This window comes from Neltuma alba, unplaced genomic scaffold (assembly GCF_004799145.2).
Source record: "Neltuma alba isolate B1F8T4 unplaced genomic scaffold, ASM479914v2 tig00010541_pilon, whole genome shotgun sequence".
NCBI classification, from domain to species: Eukaryota; Viridiplantae; Streptophyta; class Magnoliopsida; order Fabales; family Fabaceae; genus Neltuma; species Neltuma alba.
This window is the reverse complement of record NW_021635411.1, coordinates 30,562-49,748: the sequence shown is the minus strand read 5'-3', so window position 1 is coordinate 49,748 and position 19,187 is coordinate 30,562. Positions and strand designations below refer to the sequence as shown.

Sequence of the window (19,187 nt, the reverse complement as noted above, 5' to 3'; positions counted from 1 at the left end):
TTGTCACAATGGAACTTAGAGCGGACAAGTAGTTGGATGCAGTGACAGAGCAATGGGGATCTATACTTTGTCATCGATCCAATTTTTACCAGAATTTCTCATCTATAAATCCCCATAACTCTAGCCCCCATTGAGCACCACCCTTCCATTAATCTTCCCAGTTAAAAAATCTCTCTCCTTAGTCGATAAAATCGCTCCACCATGCTCCCTAAACTAAATCCCCACTAACTCACACACCCCACGTAGAGCCTTGAGGTCACTGGAAGAGAGAAAGAAATGAGGTGATCGAAGAAAGAGAAGGAGGGGGAAGAGAGAACTTCTGGATTGGACCGCAGTGGGAAAGAGAAGAAGATAATGTGATGGAAGAAAGAGAAGAAGGGCAATTTAGTCTTTTTTTTTTACATTTCATAATTTATATTTGAGACTCATCTCTCACAGCAATTTTGTGAATTGAAATACCTAAATTACAATTTTATATTTCGAAGGTCTTAATTTGTAATTTTCCCTATAATTTAAAACAACCTACCAATTTCTATGAAATAAATTTCTAACTTTATTTATAAGCTTCTAAAAAGGTGTGCCGAGTCATCCCTATTTAACAAGTTAATAACCTCAATACAATCAGAGAAACTAAAAACCTACCTGTAAGTCTTAGACCAACATAAGTATAGTCCATGTATAAGCCCAATTAATTCTGCAGCAACATGAGGAATCTTGGTAATTTTGCAGCTAAAACTGCATATCCAGTTATTATCTTTATCCTTTGTAACTCATCTGTAACCACTATGTCCTCCATTTAAAACCCCCTTTGTCTCTCTTTAACTTTAACGGTTGCCTGTAAAAGTACAACATAATATTAATTGTTATTTTTTTGCTAACAAATAAATTATTACTTTGTTTGTCCTTTGTTATAAAAGACAACTATCAAAATTACAGGATTTGAAATGTTAGTTAGATTTAGTTAAAACTTAAAAATATTAAATGTGTAAGATATATATATTTTTAATTATACTTTTGTTTGGCATAAAATTTCAGATAAAGCGTATTTATTTCTTATATTTATGATCACTATTATAATAGATATTGTTTCTTATAAAAAGAAATAGAGAAGAAATGCCACTTTTTAACTATACACTTATCTTCATTAATATTAAAAGTTTCAGATAATATTGACTAATTATTTAAAATTTTTGGCAAAAAAATTTAACATAGTACTATTAATTATATTTCTTCAATTTACGTATTAAAACATGATCGAAAGAAATAAAAAAGATTTATTCAAAAACTTCTTAATGAAATGGACGCACATGGCGGTCGGAGAAGCAAGCCAGAGCAAGATTGCAGCGTTCTTCGTTCCCACCAAACGGGCCAACCGGCTTCATTGGCTTCCCAAGTTTCATCGTCTTCTTTCATTCTCTGCAGTTTTCTCTGTAACTGAACATGGACGCCACAAAGGAAGAATTTCTCAAGGAATTTGGCCAGGATTACGGGTACCCCAATGGTCCCAAGAGCATTGATGAACTTCGAGCCACTGAATTCAAGAGATTACAAGGTCAATAAGTTTATCTCAGTGGACAATTTCAATTTAAAAAAGATAGGAAAGTGGGAAAGAAATTCACTTTTCTTTGACCTTTTTGACCTTGGGTATAGTGTTGGGTTTAGTCTGGTTCTGCTCAAGGTATGCAGTTTGTTAAGTGGCAGTTATTATTAGTTGAACGGGGTTGATGGTAGAAGCGGTGTTTACTGAGGTTTCCCAGTCGAAAAATAGAAGAACAAAAGAAAAAAGTAACTGAAACATATTCTGTGAAACATTTCTAACAATGGCGATAGACTAAAATTCAACGAACCTCCTTCCTTTTGATTGCAAGACTATATTCAGTTTGAAGGAAGCTATTCTTCATGTCCGATATGTATGTAGAATTGTTATTGTGAACAGTTTGTATTAAGATGACTTTAATTGCCAATGAAATATGTGCTTAAACTGTGTAAGCGGCAAAAAGTGTGATGTCTGTATCAGGTAAAGGGTTTTCTGTAATGCTCACGATTTAACTGTTTTTTGGTTGTGTAAATTATTCCGTTGCAATTTTAACTTTTAGATCTTGTATACTTGGATCATGCTGGAGCAACTTTATACTCGGATGAGCAGATGGAATTGGTTTTCAAAGACCTTACCGGCAACGTATATGGAAACCCTCGTATCCTGATATGACAGTGATAACATTAAGATAGGTGCATCTTTATACTGGCTTATTTTGGGCCATGTAAATAACTTCAAGTATTTCGTTTGAGCTTGTTATCCTTGACATAATTCTATTTGCAGCATGTATGATTTTCCTTTTCCTTTCACACACGTGTAAATATGTATATATATTCAGTTTACGGTGCTTATGTTGAAGAAATATCTAGTTTTGTCCGATCTTCAACACAGGAATCAAGGACTTAGGTCCTGCGTGCCTTTTGCTTGCCAGTTGCGACCAGTCTGTACTTTGTTGGATGTTTCAGCACCAGCAGTTTGATTTGTTTTCAAAAAAGATCTGCTTGCCCCGGATTGCTAAATGACAGATTTTTAAGAGAATTAGTGCTATTTCATGTGATGTTACTTTGAATAGTTTCATTTGGAAAGGCCTTTGTTTGCCTTTCAATGTTACCAGTCATGCCACTTGTAATTCAAATGCCTGTTCAGCATTTTTAGCTTGAAACGAAAGTCCAAAAATTTGAATTTAGAAGCATATGTGTTCTTTGGGATGTTGCAGGCACTCTTCTGTCTGTAGCAACTATTATACTTTGAATGGTTTCGTTCAGAAAGGCCTCTGTTTGCCTTTCAATATTACCAGTTACTTATAATTCAAATGCCTGTTCAGTATTTTTAGCTTGAAGTTAAAACCCAAAAATTTGAATTTAAAAGCATAACTGTGTTCCTCCGGATGCTGCAAGCACTAGTCTGTCTGTAGCGACTATTTTAGCAATTAAGGTAAATCTGGCTTGTGGAAGAACTAAAGTAGGAACCCTGCCAATTTTCTGATGATCACTTGTATTGGGGTCTTGCTTATGATAAGCAAATTGCATCTATCCGATGCTTGTTGTAACTGACATGGTAGTAGAAACTGAAGAGGAATGAAACAATGTCTAAGTACTACATCCTAAATCCTCATTTCATGTGATGATATCTCATTTATGCTTTCATCAAGGAATATTGCTTTTGGGACTCAGAGGGTTTTTCTTGATATATATTCAGATTAAATTGGAGGTTTTTTTTTTTTTTTTGGGCATTAGTATAATATTTGGTGTTTTAGATACTTTCTTTTGAGTAATCCTCCTCATTATTTTACTCTTCTTTTTGTATTCAATTGAGTAAGTCTTCTACGTGAAAAGAAATCCTGTTCATATAAATTGTATTCTTACTTGTGGGAGTAACTTATTGTACTGGCAGTTTGGGTCTTCTTTATTAAGTAAAATTCCTTAATCTCCACACTAGATAGCCAAAGTGACTCCAGTTCTGCTACATTGGAGATTGTGAAAGAAGCTCGTCAGCAGGTACATTGAGTTGTCTTAACACATGAGCTACCTGTTGTAAAAGTCAATAAGCTTAGTTTAAAAACAGCTTTTGTGCTAAGAGGTCTTTAGGATCAGTGAATATTATGTCTTAAATTCAGTCCTGCCTATCTAGTAGATGGTGAATGAAATACCAACTTAAATTTGCCTGATCGATGATTGAATTTTCTTCATTTTTCATGAGCAACATGCTACTGTGGATGGCCTTCTTAAATTGCCTTTGTTAACAAACCTTGAAGGGTGGGCCATGTTACCACTAGTTGCTAACCAGGCTACTACTATTAATGTTTTTCATTCTTTTTATTATTTGTAGAGAGAATCAACATATCTAAAAAATTTATATTCGGCTTGAATTATTGTACTGTGTGCCGTACAGGTCCTTGACTACTGCAAAGCATCTCCAAAAGACTATAAATGTATATTTACCTCTGGGGCTACAGCAGCATTGAAGCTGATTGGCGAGGCTTTTCCATGGAGTTGTAAGAGCCATTTCATGTATACAATGGAGAATCACAATAGTGTTCTTGGAATAAGAGAGTATCCTTTCTGATGAGTAAATTATTCAAGACTACAAATGTGGTGACATTATGAATATCAAACTATAACACATTGGCACTTCATATGGTATTGATGCCATTTTAACTGTAATTATATCTATTTTCAATTAACCATTTTGTAATACCAGTTAATCAGTTGTTAAATGAGCAATTAGGTCAAATATAGTTAATCCTGTTGGTATTTACTCCTTTATGAGTTGTGGATCCAAGAACAGATCTTGTGAGATACGGTCAAATATTTATTTAGCATTAATTCTTTGTTGTTCTCATTTCTTTCCTGCTTTGAAGAGGAGATTGTTGGCTTGTTGTACCTTAAATTGAATTGTCTTTAACACAAGGACACACCCTTGGTACTTGAGCGTGTAATGTTGACTCACACTATGTTGTAATGAAAAGAAATGGAATCATGAAAAAAAAAAAAAAAGTATGTTTAAATGTGTAACATTTTAGATTGCATAATGTATAAGACTTGGTATCTAGTGATTAAATGTCATCTGAGATTTTTTGTTTTCCTTTTAATGCGGTTGTAGGTTAAGTTGACTTTATCAACATCTAAAGAACCATATTTATGTTGCAATTTTTTTGTTTTTATTTTGATGATGATTATCAACATCCCATGCACTTAACTAGTGTTAGATATGCTCTGAATCAAGGAGCTGCAGCCACTGCAGTAGATATTGAAGAGGACATGCATCCATGTGTATCTGGAGATACAATTTCCATAAGGATATCACCACACCAAGTACAAAGGAGAAAAGCAGCGGGATTGCAAGATCAAAAGCCTACTGGTAACTTTTGAAGTCATATGTTATTCTTGGGGTTTTGGACTTTCTTTATGATATCTGGTTATTCATTTCCCCCCACAATGCAGGTGATGTGTATAATTTGTTTGCCTTCCCCTCAGAGTGCAATTTCTCAGGGTTGAGATATAGCCTTGACTTGGTTAAGATTATCAAGGAAGATTCAAGAAGGATTCTGGGAGGTTCTTCAGCTTGCAAGTAATATGCTACATTGTTTGTCTTATTCACTCCTTTTGTCTATGTATTGCTTTACATCTGTCATTTAAATAACACGTAAAATGACATGGTGCTGTTTATATTTTTAGTTACAGTGTCCATCATATAGAACGTATTAGGACAATAAAACTGATTGTCAAATTCATGTTGTTATGCAAGTTCCCTTTTGCTTCTGGTGTCCTAACTGAGTTTTTTCTTGATGTTTAAATGAAATGTATGATAAAAAGAGACCAAGGAAACTTTTCCTATGTCAATCCATGGTTTATTCTCTCGTTTAGAAGCTTAAATTGTTTTTAGATTCTTATTTCCAGAACACTTGCCTGTTATATATGTATTGATCAGCTTTTAGGATTTTGATATTACTTTTATCTGGATTACCGGGATATGTCACCAAAGAGTCCTTTACACTTATCTTTGTTTTTGCCTTTTGTTTTATTTATTGTTTATTGTATTTGCTTTTGCTTTCTTGCAATATTTTATTTGGCTTGTAATGCAATGGTGATTCCTACAACGAATAGAAATATCTTGGGTGGAAGTAAAGCTGATATATTTGATTTATCTTAGGGGAATTGTTGCTGCTTTTGAATATTTTGTTTGCCTATGAAAAGATTCCATATAGACAGACACGTTAATTTTACATTGGATTAGATCATGCTATTTTGCTGTTCTCTCTTTTTCTCTATTCCTACTGGTCTTACATCATTGGTGGCTACGTTATTCTGTGTGACATCTTCAGAGCATTGATGGTAGACATTTGTTTGTATATTGTTTTTGTAGAAATGGTGGCCAGTGGATTGTCCTGATTGATGCTGCAAAAGGATGTGCTACTAGACCTCCTGATTTATCCAAGTATCCTGCAGATTTTGTTGTTATCTCCTTTTACAAGGTAGTTTGCGAAAGTTGAACTCATTTTGATTGATCATCAATGACTACGAAAAATTGACGTTTTACCTTGTGGTTTTTTATTAAGATGTTTGGCTATCCCACTGGGCTTGGAGCTCTCATTGTTCAGAATGGTAAGAAACTTAAATTAAAAAAAAAAATTGTATATTTTATTTTTGGCTTAAATTAAACAAGATGCTAAATTAGTCATGATATTGATGGAAATTTCATACTTGCTATATTAGACTAATTTCACGAATGTTTGTCTTGTAATGATTGTCTTCATTATTCCTTTTTTTAATCACAGATGCGGCCAAGTTACTGAAGAAATCTTACTTCAGTGGAGGTTTGTGGCGTGGTGGCTTGATGTCTATCTGTGGTTAATGCTCAAATCAGTCATTTATCCTGTCCCCATTGTAGGTACAGTTGCTGCATCAATTGCCGACATTGATTTTATTAAGAGAAGGGAAGCTATTGAGGATCTGTTTGAGGATGGCACTGTTTCGTTCTTGGGCATAGCATCTATTCACCATGGCTTCAAGATCCTGAGTTCTCTAACGTTATCAGCAATATCACGGTATGCAGAAGAGCATGCATGCATACATACATACATACATACATGTGTGTGTATAAAGATATAAACAAGCCTATGTTCCTACTTAGAAGCACAGATATGATATTGTCCTCTGGTATCTTATCTCCGTCTATTTGAATTTTGTTGGCATTTTTTCTCAGTTTGGTATTGCTTATAATTTGCAAAATCCGCTTTTTTAAAATATTAATAAAAGTTAAGAGAAGGAATTATGCTGATGACATTTGTAGCTTTGTGAAGGTGTTTATGCATCGTTTCTTCTGTTTGAAAGACAAGCACAATTAGTATATAACATGCTTGTAATTTTTAATGTTCAAACACATAAGAAAATATTGAAAATTCAAACAAAATACAATGAAATGCCATTGAATCACTTACTTGTTTTAACTTCTAATACTAACTTTAGAGACAGCATTCTGCAATACCAAACTACACCTCCGTTCGCACAGAAATTTTTGTTGTGAAACCTGATTGACTGTTAAGATAAGAAATAGCAAAGGTGATCCAAAATACTTTGCTAGCCAAATTGGCTGAAGGTTATTGCCAAAGATCATTTCACTCCAAATTTTAAGCTGTTAAGTAAAAGTTACATGAATAACTTGATTATAATGTCTAACATACATGAAAGCCCTATGGCATGAAGTTTAGACAAAGTGAAGGCTTTTTACACCTTGTGCTGAAACTCTATTTTGATTAAGTAAGTAAGAGGTACGAAGGGTTAAACACCGGACCTTTTTGGATCCAGAGGCATTCATTTCATGCCAAATACTATTTCAAGTAAAAAGCTTAAGGTGCTAGGTGAAGGCCCACGACCCATCTTCATGATTAAAATTCTGTATGTTCTGTTACCCAAAAGAAAATATCCGTAGGTTCTGAGTAATACGAAGCCTTTTTGTCTTTTAGGCATACAATGTCTCTGGCCTTGTATACAAGGAAAAAGCTTTTGGCCCTCAGGCATGGGAATGGATCCAGAGCGTGCATGGTCTATGGATCTCATAAATCAAGGGTATGTTACTGTACAATTTGGTTGTTGTCCAATGCTCGGTTTTATATGATAGCTTTTTTTTCTTGTGGTTTGGAAGTTCTGTGACTTATGCTGTTTTTATTTTTTTTCTTTTGGTGGTTTGAAAGTCTTGCGACTTATGGAGGTTGTGAATTTCACAGTTGGAAGTTACCAACCTCAATGCATCTGTTTAGGTGGTTGCAACCTCCCACTGCATTGCTGTAAACATTGTACAACATTATGAATCTAATTCAATTTCTGGAGTACTTTAACAACTTTGGTTTTCAATAATAAATTGCCATACATAGCCGATGGTGAAGCTACACTCCCGTATTCAACTAATGTTGGAAAACCTGTCCTTGCATTTCTTTTTATCAATGTGATTTACTTATGGTTTCTTCCTTGGAATTGTCCATTGCTTCTTAAATACATCCCCATTGGCATGTTCTGTCTCCACCTCTGCCTTGCCATTGTCCTTGCTGCCCTCTGTACCTCCCTCACGGTCTGCTGATTTGCCAAGGGCAAAATGATCTAAGGTCTGGCTTCCACAGAAGTCAGGAGACTTCCATGGGGTATAGGATGGAACCAAGTTTAATGAATTTTGATGGAAGTCTGGTTCCTTGGAAGTGGGCTTGCGGCACAGTAGACAAGTGCTTTTTTTGACTTTGATCCTGAGTTCCATTTCCACCCTTCCCATTATATGCCAAACGGGCATAAAGTGCAATGTGGAGGATCCATAGCTCTGAGGGTAAAAGCATGATTTCAAAACTAATTCATAACCATGTTTCAGCTGTCATTTCTCCCTGGGCATCTTCATCCTTTTAGTCCAATGTCTGTTATTCCCTTGTAATCATTACTCAATATTATCTATCCCCTTTTTTCTTACTTGCTTTAAACAGGGCATGAGAGTCATTTTCTATACTCAAAATTACCTTTTCATTCACTTTCTATTTTTTGTACCTACATGACTCCTTACTTTTCCATTTGACCTTCCAATGTTGACATCTTCCTATGGTTTTTCTTCTCTTCTGTTTTCCTCCCTAAGCAAAACCTTTCATTATTTCTTAGGTTGTTGTTACCATTCTGACCATCATTCCAGGTCTTCTACATTCATAGGACTGAATGCATATAAAAAGAGATAAAGAGAATGGATAATGGATGTAAGGATACAAGTTGGATCCTCTATATTTATGAATTTCACTTTTTTTTGGGGGGGGGGGGGGGGAGGGACCACTAAGAATGTTACTATGTTCAGGGTGCACCTCCCTTCTTTACACCATGATCACTTTTCGTTCTATCTTCGACCAAAAGCATTATATGTATCTATTTTTGTGAATGTAGAGGACCAGGATAGTAAACAAACATAAAAAAGACAGCTTGTTTCGATGGTTTCACTGCTCCCTTTCTCCCTAAAGTCTGCTCGTTGGGCTTTGTGTCTTTGACCTTTGGCAAGATGGCATCTTGACTTCTCAAAAGTTGGTCTGGATAAGCATAAATATGGCACTTGATGCTTGTGTTCCTGCCTCTTTGTTATTTGAATTTTATAATGTTTTCTTTATTAATATTTATTATTGCAATGATGGCGATGTTGGTGAGTTGTTTTTTGTTTTCTTGATTATCATTATATTTAGTTTATTCTAAAAATAAAGTCTTGTAAGTTGGAACTAAAAAATTAATATGTTGACTTGTATTCTTTTGAAATAAGTAAACATTAAAATTGTTTTAGTGAGTTTCACTTATTATATGGGTTGGTAATGTATTATAAAATATTAATTTTTATTAATTATAAAAATATTATACTCTATATATTTATTGCTTCATATAAATATTTTGTGGTTCCCACGCCTTATATTTTTAAAGATTGGTGTTTCCTGTACCCGTATTAATTTTTATACCTTCAACGTAGAAGCTGGATAATTCGCCAAGAAATTTATCAAGGTTGTTTTTCTCTTTTTGGTTCTGTATCTCACAATATAAGCAGCTGTTCCCTCATAGTTCCTTTTGACCCATTAATAAGCGTTATCTGTGCACTTGATTGTCATTTTAGCGGGTAGAAACCATAACTTATGTAGCTGATTGGCTTTAGATTTAGATCATAATTTCCTCTAACTTGTAAAGCTTTTCAAACAACAGGCAATGATTGATTTTCTTACTATGATAAAAGAAAATAAACAGTCCACATGCAGAATTCTCCTATCTTGTTACTCTTATTTATCTTAATTTTCTTGAAATTAGTACTGTTAGAATTTGTGCTGTGGAAAGCTGTACAAGATCTTATATTCCTTTTATTATTGTTGTTGTTGGCGTCGTCATCATTGTTGGTTTTTCTCTATAAGTGGAGCTAGCTTGATCCAGTTATTTTTCCTAATCCAGGAATTGTGTGATGAAATGGGTCCAATTGTCTCATTCAACTTGAAGAGACCTGATGGTTCTTGGTATGGATACCGAGAAGTGGAAAAGCTGGCATCTCTATCAGGAATTCAGCTACGGGTACAACTGAGGATTTTCTTCATGTTGTTAACCTGTCTTTTTGAAAGATCATCTTTTCCCTCTATCATGATAAGACTTAACTTTTTCTATTCGCTTGTCCTGATCTAGCATCTTGCTACAATGCTGATTGTATATCTGTATCTGCTATCTGTTTAGACAGGATGCTTCTGCAATCCAGGTGCCTGTGCAAAATACCTTGGGTTGTCTCACGTGGATCTGCTTTCTAATACTGAGGTTGCTGCTTGTTAATGTTATTTTCCAGCTATTGACATCATTGGTTTGTCTAAGTTTCATTTGTTTATATCCTTGGAATGATAGTTAGATTTACAAATACAGGCAGGCCATGTTTGCTGGGACAATCATGATATAATTAATGGAAAACCTACTGGAGCTGTAAGAGTATCCTTTGGTTACATGTCAACATATGAAGATGCCAAGGTTTGAACTCTTCTTGTCATCTTATCTTTTATTCAACATACGAAGAGGATCCTTTGATTCAGGATTCTGAGTTAATCGAGTCTTGTTGGGTTAGCTAACATTTAATAACTATGTCATGCTCATAACAAAGTTAAAATGAAGTGAGAGAAATCTCATTTTCATGAACTTGTAGCTTGGCTTGGGTTCTTGGTTCATGTGTCAATATTTGATGATTCTTGAATGCATTTCCAACAATTTTAGGTCACCATTCTTTGTAATCTAATTCTTGTGTTCCTTTTTTTCAGAAATTTATTGATTTTGTAGCAGGTTCCTTTATTTCACCTGAAAGTCACTTTGGCCACACAAAACAATTGAAAGGTCTGTGCTCTTTAATCAGTAAATTTTAAGTTAAATCATAGACATCCTTCCATCTAGAGGGCTTAGTGTTTTAAATTTTTTATTTCTCGTATTGCTGCTCATATCCTTTGGCCCTAAAAGACAGGAATAAACTTGCATTAGATGCAAAATAAAAGTGCACACATATATGAAGCTAATTTGTAGGCTTGCATATGCCAACCAAGATAGATTTTTCAGCCAGTGATTTGAACTTATGCACAAACGTTTACTTCATGCAGGCTTTGACCATTGTTCCTTGTCTTCTGGTTTTTCTCTTCAATCTATTACTATATATCCAATAAAATCCTGTGGTGGTTTCAGCTCGGGAAGTTGGCCTCTTAGCAACAATGGTAATCATTTACTTTTCAAATGTTATCGTCTTATTAGTTTGAGTCATATCTAGTTATTGTCAACTTTTATAATAAGGTTTAAGAACAGAGAATACAGTAGGTTGCAATTGCTGCTTTTAGCTCAACCAGAAACACGAGTGGTAAACTTATCTCTCATTGGGAAAGTTCACTTTATTGTACCAAACTTTCTTCTGATCTTTTCCCTACCATGTGGTCAATTCATCGTTATGGATTTGAAGCCCATTTATATAACTGGTCCTTTGGGAAGGATTTGTTCTTTTTTATCATATCATTGGTCACAACTCTGTTTCTGTTGAGATGGGAATGTTCTCATATTTCCCCCTTCTCCATTTCTGTGGTCTTCTTTATTCTATAAAATTTCTCACCTTCTAGTTCGAATATTCTAATTTATTACAAATAATCAATCAAGATTTCTCCTTTAAAATAAAAAATGTCATTAATGTACATTCTCACCTGCAATTATTATAATTACAGATATGTATTACCTGGTCTGAAGAAAGTTAGATACTCATTTCTGAAAATTTTAAGCAGGCCTGAAATATGATCGGGAGTGGATTCTTAAAAGCCTTAGTGGTGAAATTCTTACACAGAAGAAGGTAAAACTATTATTTGATTCTTGAATCCTTCAGTGTGTGTAATTTAATGTATGGATGCACATTTCAGAGATTGGACTTGGTTTTGTCGTTGCTTATGGTGGTGGATGTTGATTAATTATTTTTTCCTAGTAAAACAATTATTATTTTCTTCTTTCTCATTTCAACGTAATGAAATGAATTCTCATCGGTGAACTCTCTTCTGCATCCTTTTCAGTTTTTATCTTGTGATGTTGATTGTATTGTTTACGTGACAAGCCCACAATATGATCATTTTAATTTCTGATAAGTTTGCAATTTAATTTCTGATCCACTGAACCATGTTTCACCTATCTATTAAAAGGGAATGACAACAAAACTGAAAGCAGTGAATTTTTCTGGGACCAAATGTAACTGTTGTCCTTTAAAAAAAAAAAAAAACCAGGGCAATGGTGATTGATGAGGCTTGATACCCTGCCAAGAAAATAGATGGATTGGAGAAAAGCTAGAGAGAATCTAATAGACCTACGATGCTTCACATTAAATGCTCTTGTCTCTATTTATATGTGTCTAGTTTGGCTGGTCTTGTCTTTTCACTCTTGTAATAAACAGTGTTCTAAGAAGATCCGATGTTTCCTGGCAGAATCGTTCCAGGCAATGCTATAATGCCTCTTACGAATGTTTTTTTCCCCAAGTTCTAACCTGCCTCTAAATGCTTCAGAAGAGAAAAATTAAAATGCATAAAAAGTGTGAAGAAATATTCTTGAAATGCATTGAAATGTTGCAAAATGCATTAAACACAATAAGAAATCTCTGAAACTTGTCAAAATATTTTAGAATTGTCAAGGGTAAGTATATATTATGATACATTTTAATGCCCGATATTTGTCAGTAATTCTGGTATATTTAAAATGTAAATTGAATAATCTGTTTACAATATTTTGCACTATCCTTGTCCTGTTTTTTTATAGAAAGTTGTATTCCTTGTTGTATTGTAAATATCTCCTATTGATTAGATTCGGGTTTTAAGGCAAGATTGAATATTGTTTTTTGCGCAAGTCATACGTTGTCACAGGTGCTAGCCAATTCTAGCTATCTGTCTATCTTATTAGTGGTACTTTATAGTGAGATTTTGATTTGTTATGTGTTGATTTTGTAGGTTCCTCAAATGTGTTTTATAAGCACCTATGTTGACCTCAGTCGAGGAATCTTGTTTGTGGAGTCCCCACACTGCAAAGAAAGACTACAGATCAAGCTTGATTCTGATGTGGACATCGGTGGCAGAGAAGATGTTGGTTTGTATGGTCAGAGGTATATGGTTGCATATTTGTGTCCACTATAATTTTATCTTTATATTTCCTTGATATACACCGAGTTCTTGTGGATAGTATTGGGTGATTTTAGTTGGTAATTATACGGGGAAAACCTGAAAATTGTAGACTAACTTTCATTTAAGGATGGAGGCGGTGGATGGTTGAAACAAAGGGCATTGTGAAATGAATCCTATTTTGTTGCTCTGTTGTGCTTGTCAAGAGGCATCCACAGGAATCTCTTCTTCTTTTCTGTTTTTCGCCCTTTTTTGTTTTCTGGGGATCTTTGTTAGCAGCATGAGCTTTGGGGTATTCTTGTTATGTGTAGGGGTGTTTTTATCAGCAGATATATGTATTTCTATTCCTATCTCTTGCAAAATGTGATTATGATATTACAATACGCCTTCCTAGTATTTTGATGTGGTCTCCTTTACATTGTAATATAAAAAGAAAATGATCTGATAGTTTTACTTTTTGAGCAAGTATAGCGGAATTCTACTTCGGTTGGCCAACTAAATCCTTTATAAATATTGGAGCACCATGGAATCATGTAGGCTAGTCACATTACTTTAGTGATAATTGATCAGAGCCCCCCCCCCCCCCCCCAAAAAAAACCGGGGGAAAAAAAACTCCTTTTCATGAATAACTTTTCTGTTGGTATAACCAACAATTCCTCTTGCGATGCATAGAGTTTAATTGAATCTCTCAGTCTGTCCCTAACACATGGAATTATCTTCCATGTGAAATTGACCTTTCTCCTTAATTCGTTATTCTTTTTAATGATTATGGTTCAGTTATCATTGTTTCTTCTGAATTAAATTTTTTTCCCCTTCTGGCTTGTTACCATATGAGATTTTACGTTTGTGTAAACGAATCTTTCAAAATTAAAATCGCAAATGCCCTGATTAGTAAGCAGTAGACATGCCCTTTTATTTTTTTACCTCACGCTTGGAATAATTGTTGTGTCCTTCAGGTACATAGTCCATAGTTACGATGAAGACGTCAATGCTTGGTTTAGCAAAGCCATTGGTAAACCATGTGCTCTGTTACGCAATTCTAGTTCTGACCATGATCTAATATTGAACGAGTCCAAAGACGCAGTTACATGTAGAGATGCAAAGAGCAAGCTCAACTTCGCCAATGAAGCACAGTTCTTGCTTGTGTCAGAGGAAAGTGTACTTGACCTCAACAACAGATTAAGTCCCTGTATGCCCTTGTATTCATTTTCTCATGATATGCAATTCCTTCCACGGGAATAGTCAATTTCTTCTAAATATGCAGTAGTTACTTTTACTCTTTCTAGGGAACCTTAAATATTCTGTCCATTATATCAAGGAAGATCATAAACTAGTTCATGACAAGCAATGGCTTATTGGATCGTTGATTAAGCTATTTATTGGGTTGCAAAGGGGATTTCATGTATTAAACAAGGGCTTGATTAATTGTGATGAAATTCCTTTTGGATACAACAACTTTCCATTTCAAAATTTCCACTATTTTTCAATATAGAATCTGGACCAATTATAATTGATGTCACTAGATGTACAGAAGAGCCCATGCGGAGAAGACATGCAAGTTACTCCAAGCAGATTTCGACCAAACCTGGTGGTATCTGGAGGCAGGCCATATGATGAAGATGGATGGAGAAGCCTTAGAATTGGGAACCATTATTTCAGAGTAAGTTCTCTAACCTTGAATTCCTTTAAGACTTGTTTGCGGTGCCATTTGAAACTCTTGGTGCACATTGGAAAAACTTCCGTATGAATTATTTCCAATGATATGATGAACTTAAAATGATAGTAGGGTTTTACATTATCATTGAGTTGATTTCTGAGCTATTTTTGTGTGCCCTGGTTCCATTCCGTTCCAAATTTATTTTAATTTTCTCTTTTGCAGAAGATTATCAGTCATCATAATATTCTATGAAAACTGTCCTAACTACAGAATATAAAGAATGATAACTGTTAGGATTTAAATACAACTTAACATCTTTGGCATGACGTACTGTAATTAAATATAACAAAGATCTTATGCAACCGGTTCGTGAAGAATCAAAATGATTACAACATAACCCTTGTTGGGTCATGTTATGATTGGAGAATCTGATAATATTGCTAGAAAAAAAACTACATATACATTTTTGTATGGACTTTTTTTTTTTTTTTTTGGGTACAAACATTTTACTTGGCCTCTTGGGATCCATCATATGTTAAGCTGTATATTGTTTGGTGGCTCAGAGAATCTCTATCCTTTATAAAGGAGACGAGATATGTAATCCTTACTGTATTCTGCATATCATCACTTTACGTTTACCTTATTATTATTATTCTATTCACAGACGCGAAGAATATTTCCCTCCTTAAAATCACTTTTTCCATTTTATTTTCTTTGGTATTCTTTTGGATTGGCTTGCATTGTGATGCTTAATAAGGACGTAACTGTTTTCTCTGATTCTGATATTTTCTTCCTCTGCTCTCCAGTCATTAGGGGGATGCAACCGTTGCCAGATGATCAATTTTTCACAGAAAAATGGACAAGTTCATAAGTCAAACGAACCCTTAGCAACCTTAGCATCATACAGGAGGGCAAAGGTTAGCCAATGATATCATAATTTATTGATTACTATCTTGCATCTTTATTTCAATTCTGTACTTAATGGTTAAACATGTTTGGTTTCCCATTGGAAACTATAGGAACTATTGTTTTGATAGAAGCAGGTAACTACTTTCTTTCACCAAAATTATGTTTTTGTTGGGCTTTAACGTGAAATTAAACACGCTAGAGTAGGAATGCTCAAACCTCTGATGTGCAATTTTTTGTTTTTACTGAACCTTCTTTACATTGTAATGAGCCTATTAACTTGGACAAACGGAGCATTGGGTCTGCTCTGTTTGTTCCCCTTCCCTTATATGGCTTCGTTCTAGTTCTGATTTTACACAATGAAACAGGGGAAGATCTTGTTTGGAATTTTGCTTAGATATGAACCTAGTGATGAAGGGGAACAACAATGTGATTCACGGCTTCATGTGGGACAGCATGTTCATCCAGATCCTGTTTAGTTGGTCGGCGGTTTTGATCAAAAGAAGGAAATATTTGAGTATGAAGCCTATACACACAATAATCCAATAACAACACCATAAGAGAAAAGTGACTGGAAGATCCCAGTGGCTGGGGTATTTTGTGTTGTATATCATTGACAACAAGGATATGAGTATATAAACACGGATCCTTTCCAATGTAGGAGAATATTTCAATTATTACTATATATAGAAATCAGAAGAAGCTGCTCATGATGTCGGTTTGGCTTCAAATAATACTTGTAATTTTCATTTTAAAAATATTTTTTGTTTACGTGTTTTAAATTTACTCAGTATTTATACTTGTGCGACAAATAAATTATTCATAATTGTAAGTCCTACAGTGTCCCCCCCCCCCCAAATCCACCAACCATGATGCCTTATTTATTTAAGTTAAATTATATCATTACAAATCATTGTGAAAAGGAGATGGGAAGAGTTGCTGCATCAAGCCGGAGGATATTCATAACTTTGCTAATTTTGTCCTTTGGTAAAAAGAAAAAAAGACACCTAACACTATTGACGGAAGGATTTGCCAGCGGTATTTTGATGAAAGGATTTGTCAGCAGTGTAGATGGAACCATATCTGCAACTCCTATCCTGCAAATCTCAAACTAAATCATATCAGTTCAAATGCAGAATATGAATTAAAAATTTAACGACATCAGAATTTGAATATGAACTAAAATTATCCTTCTGATAACAACTCTATACGGAGACCGATCTTGGTGATGGGATTTATTTAATTATAGAAAAGACAAGATACATTCATCTCATTTTCCACAACAGAATTTTACAGTAAAAAAAACAATAGGAGACTGTCCATCACCTATAAGTTAAGAGGCAAGCATATAAAATGATATAGAAAGACACATATCATCGTTATCACTTCTTCAATGAAAAGAAAAACGGCCCGTGAAAGCAACCCGCACATAGGTAAAAACAAGGCACTGATGAAGGACGAAATTATAAAGCTCCACCAAAACGCGATTAACCTACAAAGCGCATCCCGAATAGCCCCCAAAATCCAAATCTAAGTGAGTGCTTACCAATGCTTTTGTGCAATGAATTCCCCCTGCAGGTGATTCTATGGAAAAGTGCCGCAAAGAATATGATGTTGGATTTTCCGACTAACAGTATTTTGTATGGGACTAGAAGGAAAATATTCTTATTTGCCGAGTTGTCCGTTTAAGCCTGATATTATAGCCCATGTAGCTTTTTCCCATCGTCTTCCTGCTCGCCATGTTGTGACTGTCGTTCCGTTTTCTCACCCACCTTGTTGACAGGTGGGAAAAAAAAAAAAAGAATTCAAGTAAATACTGTTGGAATATTTTTAAAATGAAGAAATGTATTTTTTTGAAAAGTCATATCCTTATGTAAATTTATTCAATTAATAAATTTATATGAGAGGTTATGTTTTCATATAAATTAATAAATTTATTTGAAGGGTTGTGATCTCATATAAATTAATATATTTATAATGAAGGGTTGTGTTTTCATATAAATTATTCTCTCCGGTTCTAAATATAAGACCCATTTTGTAGTGTAAATTACACTATAAAATGAGTATTATATTTAGAACCGGATGGAGTAATATATTTATATGAAGGGTTATGTAGGAAATTAAAACACTAAAAGACCTTAAATATTAAATATATTGTATTTATTTAAATTATGTTAGTTCATGAACCAACATATAGTTGTGACTTTTCATTTAATAAAGTATTATTTCAAAATGTATCTCTTCAAGGTATCATTCAATGGTCTATATAAATCCCTTACCATCACTTCATTTGGGACAACACAACACAAACACAAAGGTCAAACTTATTGTCTTTTTTTTTAGTACACATAGAGATAGAGTCAAATTATCACTTCGTAAAAGTTATTGTTGTCTTTGCTTGAATCTTGAAAGTACAATCCATATTCAAAGGTCTTTGTTGTATTCTGAAGGAAATTGGCTAGACATCCCAACTTGCACCCTATAAAATAGCTTTAGGTAGGGGGCGGATTAAATTTAAAAGAAAATACTGCCCATGCCTTGAAAATATCATGCACCACTTTCTTCTTTATTTCTTCTTCTTGTAGTCTTCAGAAAACCATTCCCTCCCAACAAAAACAAGATCCTGAAATTAGAAATGGAAAAATTGGTAGAATACCATTACCAGGATTTAAGCAAGAAAATTTTTTTGAATGAAGATCATGGTTAGAAGATGAAGCAAGTATTATTGACAAAGTAGATAGGGTACAGAGGACTCAGGAGCTGCGACTTGCGAGCGACTACCTGGAGCAAGGCAACCGAGGGAGCAAGACCATTACGCAAATTAAATTATTACAAGTTGAATCACCAAAATAGCCTTTAGAGTAATTATGAAAATTAAACCAGAATAAATAAATAAAATGATAAAAATTACATATCATCTGCCAAATAATTTAAGCAATTTGATGTGGCATGTATTCGGTCATATTTAACGGTCATGTTATGGTAGAGCGTTAAATGTCAAAATATGATAGTTAAAGATATGATTTTTAAATTTTTAAAGATGAGAGGATTATGTGTAGGGGAGTAAAAATTAAGAGGGTTGTGAATATTTTGGCCATAAAATTATAAAAAGTTAAGATACATCTAACATCTCGAAATAGGATTGTTTAATGGACGGGATGAGATCGGGATCAGAACAGGCCTGTCCTGTGTCCCGTCTTGTCCCAGAACGTCCCTTTTTTTCTTTTAAAAAAATATTTTTGTTCTATGATTAGACCTATTGTAACGGATTTTGGTTGTTTTTCTCATTCTATTTTTAGTTCTTTAGCCCTTTTGAAAGCCTTTTTTTTTTTGGGCTTAGTTCTCTTAAAGAAAAGTTCAAATAAATAATAATCATTAAGATAATAACTTCAAAATTTATTTTCACAATTCCAAATATCATAAGCAACCATAAAAACTCTAAATAAATA

The 19,187-nt window shown here is 34.3% G+C and overlaps 1 protein-coding gene across 3 annotated transcripts; it reads left to right on the top strand.

Moving 5' to 3' along the window:
- Positions 1 to 1,336: 1,336 nt before the first annotated feature.
- LOC114756894 (molybdenum cofactor sulfurase) lies at positions 1,337 to 16,290 on the top strand. Of its 3 annotated transcripts, XM_028945850.1 has the most exons (22): positions 1,441 to 1,552; positions 2,097 to 2,195; positions 3,476 to 3,534; positions 3,929 to 4,089; positions 4,746 to 4,897; positions 4,981 to 5,107; positions 5,903 to 6,011; positions 6,096 to 6,141; positions 6,315 to 6,353; positions 6,428 to 6,584; positions 7,503 to 7,605; positions 9,976 to 10,092; positions 10,249 to 10,326; positions 10,429 to 10,530; positions 10,815 to 10,887; positions 11,145 to 11,255; positions 11,808 to 11,872; positions 13,008 to 13,159; positions 14,132 to 14,364; positions 14,699 to 14,835; positions 15,639 to 15,749; positions 16,107 to 16,290. In XM_028945850.1, the coding sequence occupies exons 1-22, from the start codon at positions 1,441 to 1,443 to the stop codon at positions 16,215 to 16,217; spliced, it is 2,454 nt and encodes an 817-aa protein (XP_028801683.1). In that variant the 3' UTR covers positions 16,218 to 16,290. The 3 variants fall into 3 exon arrangements, with proteins under 3 accessions (XP_028801684.1, XP_028801685.1, XP_028801683.1); XM_028945851.1 differs by lacking the exons at positions 15,639 to 15,749; positions 16,107 to 16,290 and having other exon boundaries at positions 1,337 to 1,552; positions 14,707 to 14,732; XM_028945852.1 differs by lacking the exons at positions 15,639 to 15,749; positions 16,107 to 16,290 and having other exon boundaries at positions 1,337 to 1,552; positions 14,710 to 14,721.
- The last annotated feature ends 2,897 nt before the right edge of the window (positions 16,291 to 19,187 follow it).